Below are 25,572 nucleotides of genomic sequence, written 5' to 3' on the forward strand. Positions count from 1 at the left end.
TAATTCTGGCACTTTTTGACATATATATGGAATTAAGATTTAGTGATGTACATTTTTTTCTTTTCTTTTTTTTCTTTTTTTTTTTTTTTTTAAACTGACTTACCTTTATTGACTTTTTTTCTCTCTATCTGTCTAGTGAGGAGCCAGCAGAGACAATAACAATAGATTCTAACAATCAGCCGAAGTCACCACTGGAAAAGTTTATGGTCAGACTGTGTACACATCATCAGAAGCAGTTCATTCGGGTTCTAAACGACCTCTACACAGAAGTGCAACCAGGGACTGACGGCCAACGATTTCCTGATTCTGAAACTATGGATCTTTCTACTTGCAGCCCTGGGTGTGGTCAGCTAAGCACTGAAAATCAGGAAAGGGGAACTATTTGTTTTGACATGAAGTCCTCTTCTGCAGATTTACTCGTAGACCGAATGACATGTCAAGGGTCCCCTTGTGTGACAGGGTCAGCCCTGAAAGAGCCTGCTGAGATGAAATCTTTAGAAAGAAAAGAGAACTCCTTTACTGTTATCAAAAAAGATTCTTCTGAACTTCCAACTACTAAAGCCAATTCTGGTGGTCCAAAGGATAGTTCTACTCTTGGATACCTCACTGCATCTAATTCTTCCTCATTTAACTCCCACCATGTTTCCAAATGTCCAGAAGGGCAAACTACTGGACAAGAGCATGACGTTAGTGTTAAAAAATCTGAGGATGAAAAAGACCAGATACAAAGTACAGCTTTAGTAGAAGGTTTTATTGCTGTAAAAGTGGCAAATGTGAATAGTACTGAGGATGGTGACAGTTGTATGGTTTCTCAAAAGAATTTATTCAGAGCTTTACCAGAAGAGACTTGGGACTCAGGGTTTATGGGAAGCTCACCTAGAACTGCTGACAAAGAGAATGCTTTACAATGTAGCTCAAAGTCATCTTTGCACCAGGATTTGGAGGAAAATGAACAAGATACTAGGCCAAAGCAGGAAAACCATCTCCACATGCTGGGAAGGAATAAGGCAGGTTATCATTTACATCCTGGTGACAAGAGTCAGTTTGATAATTCCAAAGATGTTTGGTTATCACCAAGCCCCATGCCAGGTCTACACAAAGCATCCATTGGACATTCACGAACAAAAATTATATCGGCCTCTATTAAAACAGCCCGGAAAAGTAAAAGAACTTCAGGCTTGAGAATTAATGATTATGATAACCAGTATGATGTTGTTTATATCAGCCAACCCATAACTGAATGCCACTTTGAGAGTCAGAGATCAATATTATCTTCTCGGAAGACAGCAAGAAAGAGCACTCGAGGATATTTTTTTAATGGAGACTGCTGTGAACTACCAACTGTCCGCACATTGGCCAGAAGTTCACGAAATGAGGACAGAAGCAGCTACTCAGCTGTGCATACAGAGGTCTTAGAGACTCCCAAGCAGGTCCTGACAGTTTCAGACACTGGACCTACAGGAGATGTAGAGATTCTTGGAGAAGACCCTGAAGAATCCAGGGAGGAAAGAATTCCTCTCAAGGAGGTATTCCAAGACCTTCCATCAAAAAATGACTCTCAGGAGTCTGAAACTTATTCTGCATCTGATGATACTGAAGAACAAACTGAAACTAATCAAGTTAGTTTTCTGAATCCAAAAGAAGCCACAACTTCAGATTCTCCCCTTTCTTTTGATCATAAGGAGAAGGTATCAGAAGAAGACAATTCTGATGCCATAGTAAATGGCTCACCTTTGCATGTGGAAGACCAACCACAAAATGAACTTTTAGGCACTAGTGAGGTTAGTGTTCCCCTGGAAATGGATAACTGCATTGACCACACTCGTGTTCTTGAAGGTAATAGTGATGTGATCATTGCCTCAAGACCTCATTCTCCTGAAACTCTTAACAGAGAGGAAAGTCCTGTTTGCTCTGAAAATGAAGCTTCTCCTAGGAACCTGAATCTGGATACCCCAGTAGATTTCAAAAGTGTTGATGGAAATGAAAACATTAGTATTGAAACTAAAACTGAAAACCCTCAAGAGCAAGATGAAAACCAGCACAAACAAGGTGAAGTTATATGTACCAATGAAAATCTTGATGACATTGAGGGAAGTGAGGCAGCACATGATACAAGTCAACTAGAGAAAGAAGAGCAAAGTGACGATAAGCAGTCTTCAGAAACAGAGATAGATGATCAAAACATTCATGAAGAAGAGAATTCAGACAAGAAGAAGAAAGTCAAAAAAACTCTTGTAGCCTCTGATAGGTGCCTAAGAAGTCAGCTTTCAGATACACCAATTGCTCTCCAACTTCCTTGTCTTCAAATCAAAGTTTCTAAAAGTCCAGGTGCAAAACGTCCTAAGAGAGAAGTGTATCTTGATGGAGAAGCCTCTGTACATTTCCCAACTGACTGCTACCACAAAACACTGTTGAAGAATATTGGAAATACAAATACTGATGAGAAGGAGCCTGAGCAAAAGGAGAATGAAGGGAATGGGGTAATCACCAGACAGACTTTTAGAAATGTGATAGCAAAAGAAGACAGGGTTGCAGGAGGAGAAGAAACTTCATCTCAGAATAATAACCCTACTACCACAGCTAGCCAGGACTCAGAAATAGAGGGGCTTGAAATCTGTGAACAGACTAATTCTGATACCCAAAATGGTCATCTTTCTGCAGAAAGCAGTCCTTGTAAGGAAGACCCAAAACAATCAGAAAAGGAGTCTGTGAGCAATCCTGCAAAAGATTTAGAGGAAGTTGTCAACGAAGTAGACAGTGAAAACATAAAACATAGTGATGCACTGTCTAGTCTGTGTGCGTTATCTAGTGACAATAGGGAAAGTGCCAGTACTACCTTGAAATCATCCATGAAACAGAAAAGACTGGCTTCTACAACCTACAACCTAAGGCATATTCATACAGTGGACCCTCTGGATGCTGCAAAACCGACTGCAGGAAAGGATGTTGTACAAGAGCATTCAGGGCCGGAGGAAAACCAAATCTCAGATGTTGAAGATTCCATGGAATTGAAAGATGATGAAACAGTGGTGGATGATAAGCCCAAGTTTGTGGAATGGTGTGCAGAAGAGGAGAATCAGGAGCTTATTGCTGATTTTAATGCCCAGTACATGAAAGTTCAGAAAGGCTGGATCCAACTAGAGAAAGAAATACAGCCTACACCAAAAGTAAAAAACAAGTCTGACAAATTGAAAGAGATTTGGAAGAGTAAGAAAAGATCACGTAAATGTAAGGGCTCATTAGAAGTTCAAAAGCTTTCCCCTGTTCAGATGCTCTTTATGAAGACTTTTAAATTATCTAATATTTGCAAGTGGTTCTTAGAGACAACTGAAACAAGATCACTTGTAATTGTGAAGAAACTCAATACTCGTCTCCCAGGAGATGTACCCCCCATCAAAAGTCCCCTTCAGAAAGCCTCCTCTTCTAGCCAGTATCCTAGTTCACAACAGGCTGAGCGCTTGAAAAAACACTTAAAAAAATTTCCTGGGGCAACACCTGCTAGAAATAATTGGAAAACTCAAAAGCTTTGGGCTAAATTCCGTGAAAATGTTGATAAAATGGAGTCAGCAGAGACTGCCACTGTCAGTCTTGGACCTCACTCTGAAGCCAATTCAGAATTCAAGGAAGAAAGAATTAGCCAGCCTTCTTCTAATTTGCCTACACCAGCTAGTACCCGAATCCTAAGAAAATATTCCAATATTAGAGGAAAGCTCCGAGCCCAGCAGCGTTCAATGAAGAATCAGAAATCAGAAAGTTCAAATGATCTCACTGTGGAAAATAAACAGAATCGGAAGAGTGTATGCATTAACCCTTTAATGTCTCCCAAACTTGCTTTGCAAGTCAATGCTGATGGATTTCCTGTAAAGTCCTCTAGTGCTGAAGGAGCCAGGGGAAAAAAAGGGAAGTTAGATTCCTTACCTAAAACAGAAAGTCAGCAAAACAAAAGGAAGAAAACCAATGAGAGCAGTAGCCTGCAAGACGGTACTAGTTCCGCGAGCAAGGACAGATCACAAGTAAAGAAAGCCAGTAAAGCAAAACATTTAGATGTATCTTCCAAAGCATCTGCCAACAAAAAGCGTCCTTCGTCAGATAAGACCAACAAGCTGTCCAAAAAGGCATCTTTGAAAGAGAAAAAAGCGAAGAAGGCCACTGACAAGGCTGCTGGGAAGAGTCACCCTCCTTCCCGCAAAGGAAAAGACAGTATTCAGAAGAAGCCAAGCCAGACTCAGCCCCTGCCTCGAGAAAAACTGTCCAAAGCTCCAAAGCAGAAAGTTGCTGCTGAGTCACCTTCCAGGTCACAAAAAACTACTCACAAAAAGCAGAGTAGTGCAAAGACTAAGAATAACAGATCATCTATGAAGAAAACCCCAGAGAGCATCCTGACCCAGAGAAAACGCAAGCTCCGGGCAAAACTTGACTGTTCCCACAGCAAAAGAAGACGCCTGGATGCCAAATGATGGGAGATGGAGCCAGGTGTGAGCTGCTCTGTGGCAGCGACCCTTTGTTTTGCATTAACTCAACCTGCTTTTATAAGCTGTAGCAAGCCTTTAAAATCTGCAGTGAAAGGAAAACATCCATTTTTAGGCATCAGAAAACAATGTCTCAGATGGAGAAAGGAACTTTCTTTCTCCCTCTAGGGCTAAGAAAGGGAGTTATTAATTACTTTCTGAATGTTCCTTGGATTTTAAACTTGGAACCAGGCAGATTTGGTTTAAAAGTACAGTGCCTTATTTATCCTTTTTTTAAAAATAAAAAAAAAAAAAAAGCTAAAAAGCTAATCTGTATGATTAAAGGCTTGCATTTTATACTTGATGCACAAGCACTTGTACTGTAGCAGAAATGACCACCATCAAGCCCCGGAAGTCATTTTCCAGCAGCCTTCCAGCAGTGTCTCTGTCTGAACATTTGTTCCTCTTTGAAAACCTCTTGGTGTTCCCTCCCACTCTTTTTGGGTTGTGGTAAAGCAAAACCAAAATCATTTGGGATGGTTGGGAAGACACTAGGGGTGGAGGTCTGTTGCCCTTTAGTTAAACATTATCCTATTTGTTACCTTTTTCTAAAAAAAAAAATCATTTTAATTGTTGGTCACTTCTGTGGACTTGGAGTTTTTTAAAATTTCAAATCATGTATTCTTATCATTAAACCCCACTTCAAATCCATGTGGCACAAGAGGTCAGGGATTTGTTTTTAACCTCCAGTTCTTTTGTAGGCCCAGTCTTTGCTGCTGATTCTTCAGTTTTCTGTCATTCTCTTTGCTTTGGGGCCTGATAGCTTGGCTTTCCTCCTAATATTTCCCTTGATCCCAGAAACAATCTAAACTTTTTTCCCTCAGTCCATTTGTAATAATATCACTTGGGAAAATCCATCCTTTTTGGGGGGGAGGGGGCCTTATCCACAGTCCCTCCACATTTAAAGCCTAAATGTTATTTTGCTTAATAAGGTAGCTTATGCTTTGATAAGCTTGCAGGCACACATTTAGTAATGAACGTATCTCAATTCCATTTTTCAGTTTGTTATCAGAGTTTTCCCTCATATAACATCATGTGCTTTTAGCACAATGGACTGAGTAATTAACAAGTTCAGCAAGTTCGCATAGAACAGAATGCCTCTGTGTTGTTATCCATCCCGGGTCTATTTTGAAAACAGACATGTGGAGATCTTAAGCTGTGTAACTTGTGAAATACATCCAGGATTACATAAGAACCCCTCCCCTGGGAGGAGCCCTCATCAAAACAGTTGCTGCATGAAAAATGCCCCCTTTGGGTTAGGATAGCCTTATGCCAGGCTTTTTCTCAGTGGCTTAGAATCAAGGGCTCTCTTCTGTGTTTAAAAAAAAAAAAAAAAAAGTTTTTGCTTCTTCATTGTAAACTTCTAGAAGGAGGGAACACACATTCACTGTAACTCTGTGCCTTGAATGTTGCTTCTCTGCAAAGCTGAAACATTCCCATTGAGCCACTGCAAACAAAAGCTGAATTATAGATTTTTTTTTTCCGTGTTTTTACTTCCTTGTACAACACCTGAAAAGGGTGATGTGGGTGTCTCTTTTAAGAATAACCACCCATACTAGACGTTCCATACCTCTGTACATAAACCTGATGTTTGTTATTTTTTTCAGTGCACTTCACTCAAATCATGATAAGACAGGCATTTTTACCAAATCTGGGAAAGACCAGCTCTACTTAAGTGATAGCAACCGTAGAGGTACAATAGAGAAGAAGGGTAGGAGTGAAAGGCACTCAAATTTCCCAGCTTTGGAGAACTGTGCTGGACTTCAGAGACTCCAGGGCTGGCAAGAGGGGTTTATACGTGAGAACCTTTTTTCCTTAGTCTTCTTCACTCTGTAGGACACAGACTGTGTTCATGCTTTGAAAAATCCCTGTGCTTAGCTATTTAAGAGCTACTGACATTAGTAAAATTGCCAAGTGTACATTTTTGATAATTTTCCCCCCAATACTGAGGTGCATGAAGATAGTGGCACAATTGTAATGTTTTTCAGAGTGTTTGTTTTCTTAAATCTCTATTCACATAAATATTGATGACAAGAAATTAATTGTGATTTAAATAGCTCTGCATTTATCTCAGCCAGGTGCATTTTCCCCTAGGATAAATATGGCTGGTTTGAATTTGTTGTTGTTTGTTTTTGTTTTTTAAGCTATACATATTCCATTTTTACAGAGGCTTAAATAAGGTTGAGGAGAAGTTTGGAATAATGGATGGAGAAGATTTTACATACTTTCCAAATACTCTTATATTTATTTGGGGATTTCATCATATTCTGTTTTTCTATTTTGGGCTGCATTTGGAAACAGTGTGTGTTTTGCATCTGTTCATTAATAGAGAGCCTCTTTTAAATCTACTGATAACTTTGTAACAGTGACTACTACTGTTGAAGTAGATAGGATTCTATGTAAGAGAAATACCTTTTAAAAATGATGATCCTTTTTGTCTTGAGCAAATTGCATCACATTGTTTTAGCTTACTCAATTTCCTTTGAAATGATATGTGCAGTAAAAATATACAAGAAACTTTTTCCTTCTGCCCACCCTCTTTATTGCTTGCCAAGTAATCTTTCAAATCCTTTATCTGTGGGGTTGTAGTGCACCCCTCCACCTCCCGCCATGTCAGTCTTTGCAGAACTGTGTCAGTGAGTCACAAGCTTTTTTTTGTTTTGTTTTCTATCAATTGACCCATATTTCCCAAATCATTGTGACAATAGCTGTCCCCTCACCTCTCTGGCTTGCACTGAACTGTCATCCAAATGTTTATAGACCCAATAAGAAAGTCTTGTGTTGGCTGGTTATGGTCATTAATGAGCAGCTTTTAAACTTACAGAAAGGGTTGTCAATCAGCCCACTTCTCCCTGCCCCCTCCTGCTCCCTTTCCCAGAATAGAGGAGAAGCTTCAGTTTCTGTGGTACTCATAATCCTTTTTTTTTTTTTTTTTTCTTTTTTACATCCTCTCATTAACATCTTTGTAACTCATTCTTTCTGTGAGTATCTGAGATTAACTATCATTCCCATTTTCAATTAGATATTTTTCCCTAAATTGAATTTCATGCCTCTTAGAAATGTACTCTTTTCCTCTATCTCTAACCTGAATTCTGCTCCTGAATAGGGAAGTGGGTAAAGTCTTTTAAGAGGTATAGAGAGGTAGAGGGGAAGATTTCCATCAAGTCAGAGTCCAAAACTAATCCACTTGAGCTACTTCATGATTCTCAGTCAGATGCGTAATGACTCCAACCCCTTTATTTCTGTTTCAGATTGTAATGTTACTAGTAGCTAGCTGTTCATCACAGATTTCCATCAGGAGTCCACCTACTTTTCAGTGTTTCTTAAGTTTTTTGGCAAAAGAAATCAACATAGAAATACAACCTACATATTGCCCTAACAATAATTTTTATCAACTGTTGTAAGTATAATAGGATATATGTAGTAGTATACATAGAATAATTTCCCAGGGAAGAAGCATAAATAAATACTACCATCTAGTGTGTGCTACCTTCCAGTAGAAAAATTTAAATCAATTATATGCATCATATACTACCTTGTTGTAGATTTCTTAACTAAAACAACTTTTCCAACACCATAGATAAAATTCATTACTCAGAGACTATTAGAATTGAGACATTTATTTCTTCAATTGAATTCATGATTGCCCTATTGCAACATGTAGTTTTATTCCATTATTCTTATTTACAGGTGGCAATTGATTGGTTTGTGGGTCATACTGGAATAAGAGGAGGAAAAAGTACTACAGAGTAGTATAGACGGTGTCACCATCAAGGGTAGCAGTGGTCATGATATGGGGGCACTTGCACTCACTCCCTACCCTGGCAGGGGGAAGGCACAGGAGCTGTGGAAAACCACCAATTGAGCTATCCAGCAAAGACTATGTTTAAGTAGATACACATTTTTCCCTAACATTTCTTCCTGTCACCTCTCTTCATTCTCCTTTGCTTCCTTCCTCATTTTCTATACCTCTTTATTCCTTTTTAAATTTCTGATCTCTTTATTTACATTCTTCTGCCACTGACTTATTTTTAGAACTCATTCTCTTTGCAAAGATTTATTTGAACATTTCTGTGATTGACTATCATCCTCTTTCCAATTAGACATTTTCCCAAAAATTGAATTTTATACATGTTAGAAACATACCCTCTTCTGTTGTCTAATGTTCACCCATTCTGTTAATCAATCTGTATATCCAGGATTAATGGTTAAATAAGTTCAAAATGCTGAAATGCACGTTGATGGCATTGGGTGCAAAGTAAGCGAAATAATTCAAGTGCAGTGAAGAACTGTTTCATTAAGCATATTTGTGATTAAAAGAAGCAAAGATTTCTGTTAAGAAGGAATTCACTTTGCTCCTGTTGCACTCTTGGTTTTCTGGATTGCAAATTTGGATATAGAAAAGCTCTTTAATTGAATAATTTGAAGCAAAGATCCTTTCAAATCACAATGACTTGCTTTAAGAATGATTGTAAAATATTATTTAATCTTAAATAGTATCGCAAATTTTTTTTTTAATCTGGATCTGAAGAAAGAGGTGCATGGTATTGAGCTCTTTATGAACATGTTCCTTTGTATCTTATAAAACTGTCATGTAAAAGGTGAAAAACAAAAGCACAGAGAAGAGGCACTAGAACAGATGGAACCTTCATCCCTAACATGTCATAGAATCATGAATTTATCTGAATAGGAAGCTTTAAGTGATTCATTGCTCATATATTTTCATATATGCCTCAAGGAATGATGATATAGGGGCAAATGATAACGGGAAGGTCAGCTCCTTGTTTTCTTTCCACAAATATTAAAGAAATTCATTTACTTTTTTATTCCCTAAAGAGGAAGATAATTATTGCATTATTGAAAATTTCTCTGAGAAGCTCTAGCACTCTTAATTCTCTTCTAACAGAAAATTTGATTTGTTGATTCTTTGCCATTTCTTTTAAATATTACTATCATGTGGACTGACTAAATATTAGATTGTTTTGATTAGTTGTATAGAAATCAGGTTTGGAAAAACATCCCTATATTGAATCATGCTTGTCTTTGGCACAGAGGTATTACATTCCTGACCCAGCATTATGCTTCCCTGCTTTTCTAAATTATTTTAAAAGTTAGAAATAGAATTCCATGTTTAAACAAGCAGAATGACAACTTTCTGAGGATTGTGGCTATTACATTCTTCCTGAACATGGCAGAACAGATTCCCACATTATGAGATGTTGTAATAGAGAATCTTAGAATCTAAATGCTGGCTTCAAAGATAAACAAACTTGGGAAGAAACACAGACTACTTTCTGTGCTGTAGTATCCTTTAGCTGTCTTACAGTACATTGAGAGACCATGTTCCAAGGGATGACATAGCATCATTGGTTAGAATATATGCACTAAGAGGTTCATTGTGCTTCTGGATTTTGTAAATGAGACCAACGTATCCATTTAATATGATTATTACTTCTTTGTCCCTTTCTCAAAGCTTTATGTCTTATACTCAGCTCTTAGAGAAACTTTGTCTTCACCTTCCTAGAGAATAGTTGTACCAGTGGTATTAAAAAAAAAAAAAAAAAGTTATACTCACCCTAAAACATCAGCAGGGCAGACCTCTGCTTTCTGATATGGGTGCCATATGCAATTGCCATATGTGGTCATTGAATATTCAATAAGTGCCCATTGCGAGCTTGGCTTTAGGCAGAGAATTGTTTAGAGGTTTAGCTTGCTGGTACTCCTGTGGAGCGTCATCTCAAGATTGAGTTTATAGGACCATAAGTGTCTTTTAGAAAAAAATAAAATTCAAAGCTCCTTTCTTTTGGGGCATGGAATTGGGCAGCCAGTTTGAAAAACATACATAGTTTTCCAAAATTCCATGTAAAATCAGACTGGTCTTCATAAATCCCTTTTTAGAAAATTAATCTTTCTGTAATTTTCTCTTCTTTAGTGATATTTCATTTTTTTCCTGGGCAGGCACACACAGTTTACAAACTGTAGAATAATGCTTTTTCATAATAAAGGATGGTGTGCCCCATTATGGATTGAATCTTTGTCAGTGGCATGTGTATAAGTAATGTTCAAATTCTTTATGTGTCTGTAGTTGGACTGGTGGTGGATAATAATTGTTATTTTTATTTTTCAAGCATGATTTTTTTTGGTACCTTTTTGAGAGGAGACAGAGAAACTGGGGGAGCTGGAGGTGAATGGCACTGAGTCCTTCCCACAGTTAAAAGGGTTTGCAGATGTTACTCTCCAAGCTAGTAGCCTGTGAACACAAACACTGCTCTCTGCTTTTGTGGAAATTTCACATCAGCCCCACAATCTTTTCTCGCCACAGCTATTCTTTTTCATTTTGAACAAAGAGGCTGCTGACACCCTTGATTGGGAAGGAATCAGGCTTTCTCCACATTCTCCTGTCACTTCCTACTTCTAAGTCTCTAACTCCTTTTCTGCACTATTCTCCTGGGCCCCTGCTACCTCCTCCCCTTTAGTAGTGGAAGCACCTTCTCCCATACAGTCTTATCAGTTTTTATATTCATCTGCTTCACAAGTTTTACTATTTTTTTGTCCAAAAATTGTTCTATTGTTTCTCTTTAATTATTCTTGTCATTGTCTTCAAAATTGTTTGATGTTTTTTTCATGCCCAGTTGCTTTCTGTAATTTATACAATATATTGTCTTATATTTAATGCTGTAAAATATTTGAGAGTCTGGTTTGCAGAAAAAAAATCTATACAAAGTAGGCTTGCATTATGTTGTATATTTATGCCATAACTGAGGAGGGGTATTTTTAGAGCCACTGTAGCTTAAAGTTGTTAATTTTTACCAATAGTTACTATGTTCTGAGTAGTCCTAGGAGTATGGTCTGTTGATGACTTTGTCTCAGTGAGTAAGGTTTCAATATCTGTATATATACATATTTATACATGCCACTGTGGAGTTGATTTCACTGTAAATAGTGGTAATTTCCTGTTCAAATGCTTCTATTGAAAGTATTTATTTTAAGAATATAAACCAACTGTACTATTGGTCAAAAGGGCTGTCATAAAAAAAATTTTTTTTGACAGTTAAACACCCCCAGCCACTGTGCTCGGCTATTACACTCCCAAATAACATGAGAGGGAGGAAAAGGAGACTAAAATCTTTCCCCACCCTGTACTGCAGGTACCTTTTTAACCTGCACATCAGATGTTTGAGAAAGCCACCGTGGGTGAGGAGCCTGATTACATTTCCTGATCTTCATCCACTTCACAGTAACAGTGGAACCCTATGCCCTGCATGGTGAATGCCAGGCATTGTCCCTGGAAGGGAGATCACTGACATCGCATTGGGCCAGCCTTAATTTTGCAGACACAGTTGGCTGCTCCTCCGCATGAGGGCCTCAGTGAGAAAGAGCCTCAGCTGCAGCTCCAAGAAAATCTGGATATACATCCATGGGAAATGGGGAAATAACTGTCACCTTAGCAAAGCATTAAACCACATAGTCTAATCACAGGAAGGAAACGTCACTTGAATTACCTTGAACATTTCCCACAAACACCTCATCTTTTTCCCTGTTAGTGAATATTGTAGGCATCCGGCCTGATGCTGCTCGTAACCAGGGGGTTAGGAAATGAATACATCTGTTCTAAGATGTGTTCAGCTTACTTCTCAGGAGTCCTGGTTTGCATTAAAAGTTTCCACAGATAAGTGGAACCCTAATTTCTATAATCATGTTTAGCTTCATTTTGGGGCTCCCTTGTCTGAGTAGTATTTCTCACTGACCTTGTGTAGAGGACTGGGGCCTGTGTCACTGGCAATGCAGTGACTTTAGAGTGAGGGCACATTTTGGGGTATTTTCTTCCATTTGAATCACAATTTATATATTTCTTTGGGACCTCCATTTGTCTTTTCAAACAAGTGAAGAGGTTACCTAAACAGTAATGCTGGAGGATGATTTTCTAAAATCCTGTTTGTAAGTAAATCTGGTTTTACAATTAAAATGTGAATGGTTTTACTGCAGGTGCCAGGGAATTTAGCACTAAGCTAGACATTCAACACTTTTTTAACCTTTAGGGGAAGAAATAAGATGACTTGTGTAATGGTCTCAAGAAGAAATATTGTAAATAGTTCCAAAAAAATATTTATTATGTGTGCTGTGTGCAGATTCATGTTCTGAGTGATGTCAGTTTGCATTGTAATGTTGTAGAAGGATATATTCTGAGCTGTGGTTTTGCTTTTAATAAATCCAGTTCACATATCTAGAAAGAAAACCGTGAGCTGTTGGGCTAGGGAGGGATTGGGTGGGTGGGGTATGGGCAGGGGGGGGGTGATTTTTTTAAAAGTAGCATCAAGTTTAAGCTTTAATGCTTCTCTTCATCTCATCCAATAACTTTTTTAATTATATATATGTATATACGTATATATATATATATATATATATATATATATATATATATATATATATATATATATAGGACTGAAACTGGTCAGTGGTCAGTACATGGGTCTGCAGAGCAGATTTCCCTTTGTTCCTTTTGATGTACTGCTCTTAAGCAATAATAATCTTGGTAATAACACTTGTGATGGGGGCCCCCTGGCCCTCGGCCCCTGAGAAGTGAGTAGGGCTGAAATGTCGTCCTGCTAAGATTGCTTATCTTTGCTTGGAGATGTTGCTGTACTTGAATATCTGCTTCTCTTGATGTGCGTGTTCCTACTTCAAAGAAATGAGGAGTGTAGCATATAAATGAAATCTGTTAGGACCAGACCCATAAGAAAGATCCAGTCCAATGAGGAATGCTGGCAACTTTCAGGAGATTATCGCATGTGCAAAATCCTAATGTGAGGGGAGTCAAGCTGCAATGGAGGCAGCTCTAGGAGAGTTTTTAGAACAGAATAAAAATGGTCAATAGAAGAAAACTATTGTCATCTGGCCATATTTTGTTACCTTTTAACTAAATTCCATTTTCTCTCAAACCACTCACAAACACCCCCACCCCTACCCCCACTTAAGGTTTTTGAAGCACTAGTTCAGTAGAGCAAGAATATCCTGGGACAGTCATCCCCAAGATACTTCCACACCTTTTGCTTCACCCTAGGCAGTTCAGCAGAACCTCCTCAAGACCAGTCTGAACTTTGGTCAAAAAGCCCCCTGTTATCTTTAGTATCTGTCATAAAAGTAGGCTTTTAAGATATGTCTTCTCTTTTGTATTTATAAAAGTGTTTGGAGATTTTCACTAGTGTTACTTAGCTTGAAATGTTCCCTTGGGATAAACTTTTCCTTTTCTAAGCCTGAAACCAGCAGGCAGAAAAACCAACCTCCGCTTTTGTATCATTGGTGATGTGACGATGTTCACCCTTCAGTTATTTGGGGGAGGGAAGAGGGTGACATGAATCTGACCTAACATCCTCAAGTCGTCGACTTCTCATCTTCTTTAGAATCTGGCCCTTATCCTCTAGAGGCAAATAGTTCTCAAAGGGTAGCTTCCAGGGCACTAGTGAAGGCCTTCCTGTGGCACCGACATTAGCATCTATAAGAAATCATGGCTTCAGCTCTTCATTTCCATTACAGCTCTAAGATACTCATCCAAGGTCAGAACAGAAGCACAGGCAAGTTTCCTCTTTAGTCAACAGATCATGTCTCTGAGGATAAAGGGGATCCTAGAAACCCACACTGTTTGAACTTTGCCAAAGGAGCTATTGTAATTCTACTGGGAAATTGAAATGGCATTTTTTTTTTTTGATACTTTTTAGAGCTTGACCCTGTAAAATTTATTTTGAGAGGTTGAGGGGTCAGAGAGCAGAATATCGACATAAATGTGTACTGCAAGGAACTCCAAAAACAATCCTTCATTCCTCTCAAGGTCTTTTCAGGTTCCTCCCAATGTCATCATTACTGAGGTCAATTTCTTGTGTTCTTTTTCTCCCCTCCTTTTTTAAACTTTATGTGTGAGTCTTAGAGACGGTTATCCAAGATACCAAGGATTGTATTTCCAGAGAGTCCTTCCCATTTTCTGGTACTGTGTGCATAATCCTGGTCAATGTGAAAGCTCTCTCCTTTCACCTTTAGTAAAGAGCAGAAATGATGAATTTTGTAAGCTGGTGCTCTTAAGGATTTGATAATATCTCTTGGGTCTGGATTTCCGTTATGTTAGTGGGGATAAGGAAATATTGTGTCTTTAATGGATGACAATTAAATGTATGCTGTGAATTGTTGGTCTGAAACATTGAAAAAAAAAAAGTTCATTAGACAATGTTTACATACCTCACCTGAAGAACCTTTGAAAGTGTAAATAAAAATAAAAATTATATTAAGTTGCTTTAAAACAATATGTATAGCTATAAAGTTGGAGTTGGAGTTATTTTAACTTTGAATATGTACCAAGTCTCTTAAATATTGAAATTTTGTGGAATTTTTGTGCTTCTGTGTTTTACTTTCCTGTTAGGCCACATAAGAAATTGTGTTCATGCTATTGGTAAAGGGGCCCTCACTGAAAGCCAAACTTTGAAGCATTTCCCCTTTTTTTTTTTTTTAATTTGTTTGTTTGATTTGGGGGAGAAGGGTGGTATGGATGATTGAATTGGTAGGAAGAGCTTATCCATCATTGACATCCTATTCTATGAGCTTTCTAAAGGCGCTTATTTTATTGAAGTTTATTAAACATCTCTTTGATATTAAAATGTGTTTGTGTAATCAATGAACAAATGAAGAATTATCAAATGCAGAAAGTGTGTATATATATCTCACTGCAACTCAAAAAAATATGGCTTGTATATCTGAAGCAAACAAAAATTTGAGTCAGTGTCATTAAATTGTATTTGACTTACACACACACACACACACACACACACACACACACACCCCTCCTAGTATAATTTAGTAATCATTTTGTCATTCCAGGTCTAATTTAAAGGGAAAAATCAGTTCAGTCAATGGCTCCTCTTGGGTATATATGGAATTCTTAGTCAGATGCTGTTGCCTAGTTATTCCTGCTTTCTGGCAAGACTACACTTAAAGAGTTTCATCCCATTGTCAGCCCTTCCAGAGGAAGCAATGCTAAGATAGTGTTTGTGCATGAGGTTTTTTTCCTCTCCTATATTATCCTCAGGCCTCCATTCCATTGGTTATGTCTTGCAATAAAGAATAATTTAAAATCTTGGTCCTAACTAATAATTCTTATTTAAATCGATTCATGTTTTAAGGAAAGACTGAGAGCATTTGCTTTTATTTTTTTGGGAGGAGGGCAGAATTAGGGAAACAATGATTTTGCTTTGCAGTTCCCTTCCTGCCTTTTTGCTTTACATCTCATCAGCCCACTGAGCAAATGACAGAATTTTCCCAAAAGAGACTTATTTCTGGGTAGATTCTGGTATTGATTTCTGGTTTGAAACTTTATAAAGCAGTCCAAAATTTTTGTTATGGTCTATGGTATAAATATTACCTTGTATAAAAGCTTAGTACAGAAAGTCAAGATCAGCCCTCCTCACCTGACTTCGTGTTGAAGAGTCACCTTGATCCTTCCTAAAAGCTGTAGTCATTGTTAAATAAGACTTTTCTCCACATTGATCCTTTGTGATGGAGATCTAGAGAGGCTCTGACACAGATGAGTTGATGCTCTACTGACAAGCTAGAATTGAGGAATAAAGGTATTCAAATTGAGGTCTTTTAGTACAGATTACCCGAGCTATGAAAAACTCTAGAGCCTTTAGGGGAGATATCATGAATAAAAATCATAACTGTGAAAAATGCATATTGGCAAAAAATGCAAGTTATAGATTAGATGAACCCAAAGGAGTTTAATAGATAAGTAAATCTAAAATGTTGACCAAAAAAACCCCAAACTGAATCACATGGTATCCTTTAGTTCACTTCTTACTAACCTTGAGCCATTATCTACCCATTGTAGTGTTCATTCATTGTATAGCATGTTCTTTTAAAGTGAAACTATTGGTTGGATTTAGTCTTTTTCAGGAACTTTTCTTCTGCCAACGGTCATTTGGGTAGTTCTAACATCTGCAAGGCCATACAAAATTGTCAACTTATAGAGAACTCAAGCAATAGAAGATTGCCATATCTAGATTTCAGTTCATCCTCATCTGTGGAAAAGACGTTTAGAGCCATGCCCTAATGACTAATTATATGTATCCCTATATGGAGAATATTTGAAATTAGTGAAAGTGAGGAGAGGACTACCCCAAATCTCCATGTTAAGGGCCCATCCAGGAATAGCCCAAGTGTGTGTTTGGTTCCTCCCTCCTGCCAGCTTGGGAAGCCAAGTCTGAAGTCCAAAACGGTGTTTCTGAATCCCAGTACCATGCCTAATTCGTGGTGTATCTAGACAAGGACAGATGTCTAGGCCACTCCTGGTTAAATGGGAACCAGCCTGATGTCAGCAGGCAGCCCTGAAGAAGAGACCAGCAATCCCAAATCTCTGAATGAATAAATGTCATGTTCACATGGAAGGCATCGTAGACATGTTTTAAAACAGGACCATCCCTAGCTCCCTCATTGGTTTATCACTAACCAGTTTCTGCCAGAATCCATATCAAGTTAAAGAAACCTCCAACAAATGTTGCTATTGAAGAGCTTCTGAAAACCAAAACAAAATAGTTTTTAACCTTTAACATATAAAAATACTATAACAAAATGAAATACAAATATATATTAGAATCTGTAAGTATTCTGTATAAAGAGATTCCTTTCAAGGTTAAGCTACAGCAGGCCAAAAAAAGAATCTAGCTTTTGTATTTTCTGCTGCTTTTCATGGGGAATTTTGTGTTATTTTCCTGTTTAAAATGGCCCCTCAACCCTTTTTATACCCAATCCTTTAATACCAGTTTAACTAAAAGCAGCCAGTGGCCAGGGATAAAGCCAAAAGCAGTAAGTTCTCAAATGGATGTGGAGAGGGATTATCAAAGGGCTGGCCTCAGTTGTTACAAGAAAACTCAAGATGAAGCTGGACACGGGGCAGAGTGGATTCAACTTGTTAGCTAGCAAATGGGAGGGAAGAAAAAGATCCGGAATGTAATGCAAGCCTGGTGACTATTCCCCGCCCCCATATCAGGGCTTGTTCTTTTGGAGCAATCATAATTACTCTTAAGGAAGCCCAATAATAGTATAAACAGCTGAATTGAGAAGAAGGAAGTATTCTAGGAGAAATTGAAATGACAAAAACCATTGCCTTGTTCCTTAGCTGCCCTGATGGGGTACCCTGGGTTTCCTATATAGCATAGGGCTTAGAACTGATATTTTTCCTCCCAGCCTTATGAGATAGCATGTGGGAGAGGAGAGGAGGAAAGGATTACTTAGTGTACATGAACATTTGAGAGTTGGATTTCTTTGGGGTTAATAGACCAAAAGTTTTTTTGTTTTTTGTTTTTTTTTTCCTTTTTTCATTCCCTTTTGAAAAGTAGTCGTTTGGTAGTAATAGAAGAACACCTTGTTTTTGTTTTCTGGCCCTTGCAGTGACTTCCTAAGACGCTGCAGAATAAGAAGGTAATGTCTTGAAAAGATTTTTTTTTTTAAAGGAAACCAGCTTTTGCTTGCTGGAAGCTGGGCAAGTCTGTCCATGAGGAAATTTTGACAACATGAGGTCATTGTCTCAAGAATGGGTTTCCCCTGGCGATGGGAAGACATCGCTTGTGAGTAAAATTCTGTTTTGTAGCAGATAGAGATCTCCTAAACACCCTTCTTCAGAGTCCTCAGAATTATGTTTTTAAATGTGTGCATAATATACAAAGGAAACCACTTCCACTCAGATGCAGTTATCAAAATATCTTTTTTTTTCCTTTAAGTTCATGGGCACCAAGTTAAGAACCCCTGTTCTAATGACATCTAGACAGGATCTCAAATAATATGGCAAAAGGAAGCTATGGCATTTCTCCTCCTTTGGCCCCTCTAGCCAGGTTGGTGTTTTAGAATAAAAGAATGAAGTTTGATGTTTATTTTAAATTTCATAATACTTAAATTCATAATCCATTCAATTCCATTTACAAGTGGAATTTTTATTTGTGGATGGTCAACAATTTAGTGAATCTTAATTGTGGTCCTTTTCACACTCCATTTCCACTTTCGGCTGCCTCAGACGTCTGGTGATCTCGTCTTACTGGTCAAGAGTGGAGCCACTGAGCCATCTCCTTTGCTGAAGCTTTCTTTGACTCATTCAGCTCTCACTGAGAATCCCTTTCCTCCCAACCCCAACAGTCTTTATAATCCATGACTCTTTTTACTGTCAAACATTTAGTCCTATGTTCCTGGATGTGGGCTACTTAAAGTCAGGGCTTACAGCTTCTGCTTCTCTGTATCCCTCCCATTGACTGTGCCTAGCACAGTGCTTAATAAATACTTGTTGGTTAACATTTAAGTTTTTATTTTGGAAAATGTTTTCTAACTCAAAGGATTGGGTGTTTGGTTTTTCCCAGCTTCTCTCCTAACCTGTCCCTCGTAACTCAGTGATCAAAGTCTCACCGAGTTCCCCTCAAAATAGTTCATCTCTTGGACTCTCCCAGCCTATTCAGATTAGAGCTCAACAATTCCTTCTGTCTCCATAAAGTGATTCTGTTTCCCAACCCCTTAATCCTAGAAACCTAGAAAGTTGTGACCAAAGCTGGAAAATGTTGATCCAAATACTGAGAAAGAATTAGAATCCTAGATCTGAAAGGGGCTATAGATAATTATTTTCTACAAAAGACTCATTTTACAGATGAAGAAATGGGCTTGAAATGGCTTACCCAAAGTCCCACAGCACATTAGCAACAGAGCTAACTAAGCCTAGTACCCAGGTCATCTGCGTCTGATTCTTGTTTTCTTTCCATTTTCCTGTACTGGGCAGGGCTTTTGTAGTGAATGGGCCACCCAGAATGATGCCCCAGAAATGAACCTGGTTGGGTGAGATGAATTGAGCACAATGCACAAAGCCTTATTCATACCTATTATTCTGGCCTATGATCAGTGAGAACTTGGATCCTGCTGAGACTGAGGGCATTTGGGGGGACAGAAGGTTAAGAAGGCAGCCTTGACCGAGGGCTTAACTGTTCTTCATGAGGGCTTCTGCTGCATATGCATTTGTCCCCTTTGTCCCCTTTGCACAACAGAAATCATTCCTCTAAATGTTAGTACTTATGAGACTCAGTAAACTCTTGGATAGTTACCCTTGCTAAGACAGATTTTCCTGGACCACGTTGTAAAGAAGGATTTGCTATTCTTGGTTTCATAGCTGTGGCCCCAAGCGACTGTCCTCTCCTCACTCTAACATATTGCCCTCTCTTAGCTTGCTCCCAGGTTCAATCATTAACTGTGAAAATCAGCCCTCGCTAAGAAGTTAACTAGGTGTCTCTTCTCCCTTCTAAGTGAAGAATGCTGGGAAGGGAGCTGTGGGACAAGACTGTTCTGTAGCCAAAACCTGCCTCGGGGAAAGGATGTTGCTGTTGCCTGGGAAGCATGGTAAGGGGAAGAACTAACAAGAAGTTTCTCCCCAACAACCCCATGCCCACTACCATCCCCGAACACACATTCCCAGGGCTGTTCAGTGCCGCCTGCTGTGTGTTTATATTTGTTGGATGCCCCCGTCAGCCAGAGATCAGGAAGAGATGCAGAGTTTTCAGAAGTTCTCAGAGAGAGCCCGTGCTCCAGTGAAGCTAGGCTCCTAATGTGGCCGGACCCCCATATGACCCAGACCATTAAGAGCGCTCAGAATTGTTCCTATGTACAGTCATTTCCCAGGGAGGGAAGCTGGATGAACCATCCACATCAGCACGGTTATATAGTTAAGTCTGTGAGCCCCCGAAGACAACCTCTGTGGCACAGGAAGCATGCACAGGCCTGGTGAAAACTCCAGGACCCATGCTCCGGACCGGCTCTGTTCTAGGAGCGGGCAGCCCGCAGAGGGGGAGAGCACATCTGGGCTCCAGTGCCAGGCAGTCTACCATGTCCTAGCCGCAGGCAGAGGAAGAAAGAGTTGAGTACAGATGGGTAGATCCAACCCAGGCTGAGTGGCCTGGGCATCTGAAAGGAAGGGATTTGGGCAAAGGCTCTGCCCCTCCCCAACCTCACTCACTCATTTCATTCATTCAACAAATATTTATTGAGCGCCTACTATGTGCAAGGCACTTCAAGCCGGCCCCAGGAAGAGGGCAAGCCGACAACACAGAGCAGCTCAGCTCAGCCCCAGTGCCCACAGCTGCCATTCTGTTTTGAGCTTCAAAAAGGGGGGGGCGGGGGAATCTATCTACACACAAGTTCTGCCCACCAGCAGTCCATCCTCGCCTGTCCTTCCCTCACTTCCAGTGGCCATGTTTCCTGCCACGTGGCTCTGTCTACAAATGTCAGTACAGTTGCTTGTGTTGCCACGGCTGTTCCAGTCCACCGTCCACGCCTATCCTGGCTGTACTGACCATCCACATCCTGGTGTCTGTCTTGGTTGTGGTCGTTCCCCGCCCCACTGTAACCCCCCCTCCCTCCCCCACGTTCCCACCCGCCCTCCCCCACCATCAGCCCAGATTCGGGCCCTTCTGGCGCTACATGCAGCTAGCGCAGCCACACTTGATGGCCTTTTCCACCTCCTCCACAAATGAGGAACCATCGCTGCACTCAAAGGTGAATCTCCTCCGTTTCATCCGCAGCCCTGTGCAGCAGCCCTGGCCCAGGCAGGAGCCCCGACACTCGACCCAGGACAGCGGGCGGGTGGTCTGGCAGATGGCATAGCCCCTCTGGACCTGATGAAAATCCCGAACAGGGTCCCCCTGGCACTTGGACTCTGAGTGAGACACCAAGAGAAAGGCACAGGGTCACAGGCCTTCTTTAGGGTGGTTTGTGGAGGTGGGAAGTAGAAGGTGGGCTTATGAGGTGTCTTCCTTTGACTTGTGGGCTCTCCTTTCCCTACTTCTTTCCTCCCTCTAAAGTCTTATGGTCCTTAGGACTAAGGTGGAAATGACCTTAGGGGTGGGTTAGTCCAGCCTCCTAGTTTTATGGATGAAGAAACTGGGGTACGGAGAGTACAAGCGATCTCTCCAGCCACATACAAGAGGGAAGAGCTGGGAAGCCGGTCCAGATCTTCTCTCCAAATGCAATTATCTAGAAGGGACAGTGGACGTCAGAGACGGGATCATGGGTTTCCAGTTGGAAGCGCCCTCGGAAGTCATCAAATTGAGTCCCTTAATTTTCATGTTAGAGGAAGCCTAAGCCCTGGGAGTTATGATTGGTCCACGATCACACAAGCGGCAAGCGGCAGAGCTGAGAGTAAAACCCAGATTCTTTACTCCAAATTGAGTGCTCATTGCCCTAATTCTATCCATGTCGCCTTCTCAGCTCCCTTCCCCCACCCCACCCCACTCCTTATCTGAGCAAAGACCAGGGGAAGGAACAAGATCCATGTCTTTAAAAATATGGACTTCCTTTTGCTATGCCCCACTTCCAGGCATGGGGAAGAAGTAGGGGATAGGAAAAGGACTCTTTTTTCCTTTTTTACCAGGATGCTCAAGGCTGGGAGTGTTTCCCGGAGAAGAGAAGACGCCATGCAGATTTGGAGGGAAGCTCCATTCTTCTGGTTGCACTGAGAGTGAGTGGAGGAGCATTTCATTTCAGAAGGCCACAGGGAGGCTCTTGCTCCTCACTAGATAGGGGGCAGCCAGAAGGCACAGCCAGGTTGGGGAACTGGTAAAAATGCTGTGAGGCAATTCTCTCATTGGAGAAATTTAGGGGTTGGTGCCCAGAAGGAAGGGAGAAGAGAGGGGCACTGGGCTCAGGAGAAAGGCAGTCTAGGAAATAAAGCAGTGAACTGAGGAGCAAGGGCTTTCAGGGAAATGGTGCATTAGGATGGGGGCCCCTGACCTTGCTCACACAGCTCCCCAGCAAAGCCACTGTCGCACACACAGTGCGCGGCCCCCTCGGTGGAAATCTGGCAGTGCCCATGTAGACAATGAAGGTTCTCACAGGGATCTGGCGGCTCCCCTGGCTGGTTGCACAGAGCTCCTGTGTACCCATCCTGGCACTGGCAACTGTATGACAGAGCATCCAGGGGCAAGCAGGTCCCATGCGCACACCTGGACAGAAGAGAAGACCCCGCCTAAGTTGGTACGCTGAAGCTAAGGTGGGAGCTGTGTCCCCAGGAGGCAATCAGTGCAGGTTGCTGGCCCAGCCCCCACCAGATTCTCAGATCCATCCCCTCTTTCTCCTTATCCCAGCAGGGCCACGTTCTGACAGCAGTACTGGGAAAGAGAAGAGCTGTGACTTTCCAAATCTGGACCATCCCCCACCCCTGGGAAAAGGACCTTTCTACCAGGATGCTTTAGGCTGGAGAAGAGAAGATTGCCCTGGAGCCAAGCCATTTTGCTGGATCCTGCAGAGCTGAGGCCATGAGGGGCACGGGCCTGGCAAGGATGGAGCGGGGACCTTTGTATCATTAGGCCCTAGACTGGAGAAGCCACAACCTGCAGGCCTTGGGAATGGCCGCTTTTCTTCAGTGTCCTTCCTGTGTCAGTGCCCCCCCCCCCCCAGCCCTTTTTTCTTGTTCCTCCCCGAGGCCAGCAGGTGGAGGTGGGCCATCTCACCCAGGGAAGGAGAAGGGGTCGGGGGCTCACTCACTTGTGCCCCTGGCAGGGGTTGCCGACTTGCTGGTCGCAGTGGGGGCCTCCCCAGCCTGGCTCGCAGTGGCAGACGGGCCCGTGGGCAGCGTTGGGCTGGCAGATGCCATGGAGACAGTACAGCTTACGGCACGGCTCGCAGCCGGGCACCACGCCTGGCTTCATCTGCGTCTTGGTGAAGTCTTGCAGCTCATTGTTGATGTACAGGTTGCGTATGCAGCCGTGGAAGCTTGTGCCATTGAGGATCTGCCACAGCCGGAAGGCAGCTGAGTTCACGTCCACGGGCATCCCTGCAGCCAGAAGCAGAGCCGCTCTGAGCCCTGGAGGCTCCCATGGGGGGGGCACTCTCAAGGGCACCTGCCAGGGCTCTCACTGTGTCCCACCCCCCGCTTCTGGCTGTGCCCTGTCTAGCCAGAGCTTGTCAGTAGATCCCCACAGCCCTTTTAGGCAGAACATGGAGGCCTCTCTTCCTGGCCTCCTTCGAGGCCGTCACCAGTCACGGGAGACAGAAGGCTGTGGGGGAGCTGGTCCCAAGCCTGGCCTCTCACCCCGGCCAACATGCCGGCATTCCCTTCCTCACGCATGCAACAGCCACTCAGCTTGGGCTGAGACACCTTCCCTCCAGCCCTCCCTTTGGTGGCCTTTTTATTCATGCTCATATTGGAGAAAACTTCTGGAGCCCCAGGGCGGTGGGAGAAGAAGGATGACATGGACAGAGACCGGTCCTTGCCCCACATCCCCCTCAACCCACCTCCCAGACTACGGAGCCTTACAGAGGCTGACCTGGCTTTAAATTAACCCACACTAGCAAGGCTTTAGGTCTCCAGCTTCAATGTAAGACCAGATCCCAACCCCCAGATCTTCTTAGAACTGGATCCTCCAGAGAGGGGATGGCTGAGGACATCGCAGAGGCCAAAGGGCCACACGAAGCTGACCCAGGCCGTGAATGAAAGCAGGAGCACCTGGGAAAGGCCAGAGCCTCACCTCCCACGTAGAGCGGGGCCTCGCTATTGAGGGTGTAGTGTTTGCCAAAGTTGTCCATGGTCATGGGGCTGCCTCCATCGATGGAGAGATTCACCATCTGGTCAAAGGTGACAAGTTCGACTGTGTGGAACTGGCCATCATTGATGGTCTCGGCGCTAGAAGGAGACAAGGCAGCACCCCCCACTGTGGGTCAGGGGCTTCAGCCACAGGAGAACATCAGCATCTGTCTCTCCAGACATGTGGGGCTACCGTAGCAGCAGCACAGATCACAAAGGATCTCAAAGCACCTTCAGACAAACAGCCTCCCAAGAACAGAAGGACTCGGTGACAGACTTCTCATCCACCCGCCTTAGGGCTGGGTTGGGAAAGCCTTTCTGGGCTGTCCCTGTCTTGAAGAGGCTTCCTGACCCTTCCCCTTGTCACACATGCTCTTCCCACCTATCCCCAAGGTGAAGAACCCTAAGCCTCCTTTCTGAGGTAGGCCCTGAACTGAAAGATAGCGGCAGGGGCTCTGGCTCCCAGACCTCCAGGGGTTCATCTGAGAATAGCAGTCCTGATTGTGGAGACCGAGTAGCGGATGCTCCCTAGCCCCAGAGGGTGAGCACTTAGGGCAAAGGAGGAGCTACCTGTAGATAGCCGAGCTGGGGTAGCTGCCTGGATCGTAGCTGACCCTCACGTGCCCTTGGTACAGCTCCACAGCAATGTGGTCATTGTCACCGTTGTACAGCAGTATTCCGTTGTCTTCCGCTGTGGCAACCTGTGGAGAGAAAAGATACCTGTGCCCTCTGTGTGTGGGAAGTAGGTAGGAGGGGGCCCCTGGGTCCCTTTCCAAGGAACACTCTCAGAAAGACCAAGTCCTTAAGACTGAAGAGGAAACCCCCAAACTCTGAAAAATCCTTAAAGGAAAAAACCTCCTTCCACTCTGCCTCAGGGAGGGGACTCCGGCCCAAGCACAGTTTCATTTTTTGCTCTCTGGGTGGGGATGGCTCAGTCCTGAAACCCATTGAATTCAATTCAAATTTTAACCCTGGCTGAAACCCAGCTGGGAGCCAATCTGGGACTCCACCCACTAACCCCCTTCAGCATGTAGCCAAAGCCCCCCATTATGAAAGAGCCAGACTGGAGCCCTCTCTTTGCAGAGGTTCCAAACATGGCAGCCTTACACCTAGCACCAAGGATCTCTGCCCACTGGAATACTGTTTCCAGTGCCCTCTTATCTCTACCTTCAACTTTACTAACTAGACTTTAACTTTACTTCCAAACCCCATAATAAATCTCTTTTATCAATCTAGGTTTTCGGGTCTGATTCCTTTACAGGGGACTCTTGTGCCGCTACTAGACCTCATTTAACTCTGTATCCTTGCGCCAAATCCAAAGGGGCTGCAGGGGAGCTCCATGTGACTCCCTGTACCCCAAACCTGCCACTAGACCTCAATTAAACCTAATTTCATTGAGGTTCCCCAATTCTAAACCTCATCAAGACCACACTCCAGGTAAGCGCTTTCTTCATCCATCACCCCACTTCTCTTCCCCCCGCC

At 42.2% G+C, this 25,572-nt stretch overlaps 2 protein-coding genes and 1 long non-coding RNA gene across 10 annotated transcripts in view; 2 read left to right on the forward strand and 1 right to left on the reverse strand.

Annotated features, from left to right (window-relative positions):
* LCOR (ligand dependent nuclear receptor corepressor) overlaps window positions 1–5,083 on the forward strand; it is a 124,616-nt gene extending 119,533 nt beyond the window's left edge. For all 8 annotated transcript variants that reach the window (XM_074295959.1, XM_074295962.1, XM_074295966.1 and 5 more), the window contains one exon: window positions 137–5,083. In XM_074295959.1, coding sequence (XP_074152060.1) covers window positions 137–4,457 — 4,321 coding nt within the window. In that variant the 3' untranslated portion in view covers window positions 4,458–5,083. The remainder of the gene's footprint in view (window positions 1–136) is intronic.
* Window positions 5,084–12,809: 7,726 nt separating this feature from the next.
* On the forward strand, window positions 12,810–25,321 carry LOC141558566 (uncharacterized). The gene is made up of 3 exons (XR_012487095.1): window positions 12,810–19,913; window positions 21,940–22,026; window positions 22,652–25,321. It is a non-coding gene; the product is annotated as an uncharacterized LOC141558566 (long non-coding RNA).
* Window positions 20,955–25,572, reverse strand: part of SLIT1 (slit guidance ligand 1) — a 247,773-nt gene continuing 243,155 nt past the window's right edge. Inside the window, 5 exon segments of the mRNA XM_074295970.1 lie at window positions 20,955–21,225; window positions 22,299–22,510; window positions 23,052–23,340; window positions 24,035–24,189; window positions 24,661–24,791. Of these exon segments, the coding sequence (XP_074152071.1) occupies window positions 20,987–21,225; window positions 22,299–22,510; window positions 23,052–23,340; window positions 24,035–24,189; window positions 24,661–24,791 (1,026 nt within the window). The 3' untranslated portion in view covers window positions 20,955–20,986.

The sequence above is a fragment of the Sminthopsis crassicaudata genome, chromosome 2, assembly GCF_048593235.1.
Source record: "Sminthopsis crassicaudata isolate SCR6 chromosome 2, ASM4859323v1, whole genome shotgun sequence".
Taxonomy (NCBI): domain Eukaryota; kingdom Metazoa; phylum Chordata; class Mammalia; order Dasyuromorphia; family Dasyuridae; genus Sminthopsis; species Sminthopsis crassicaudata.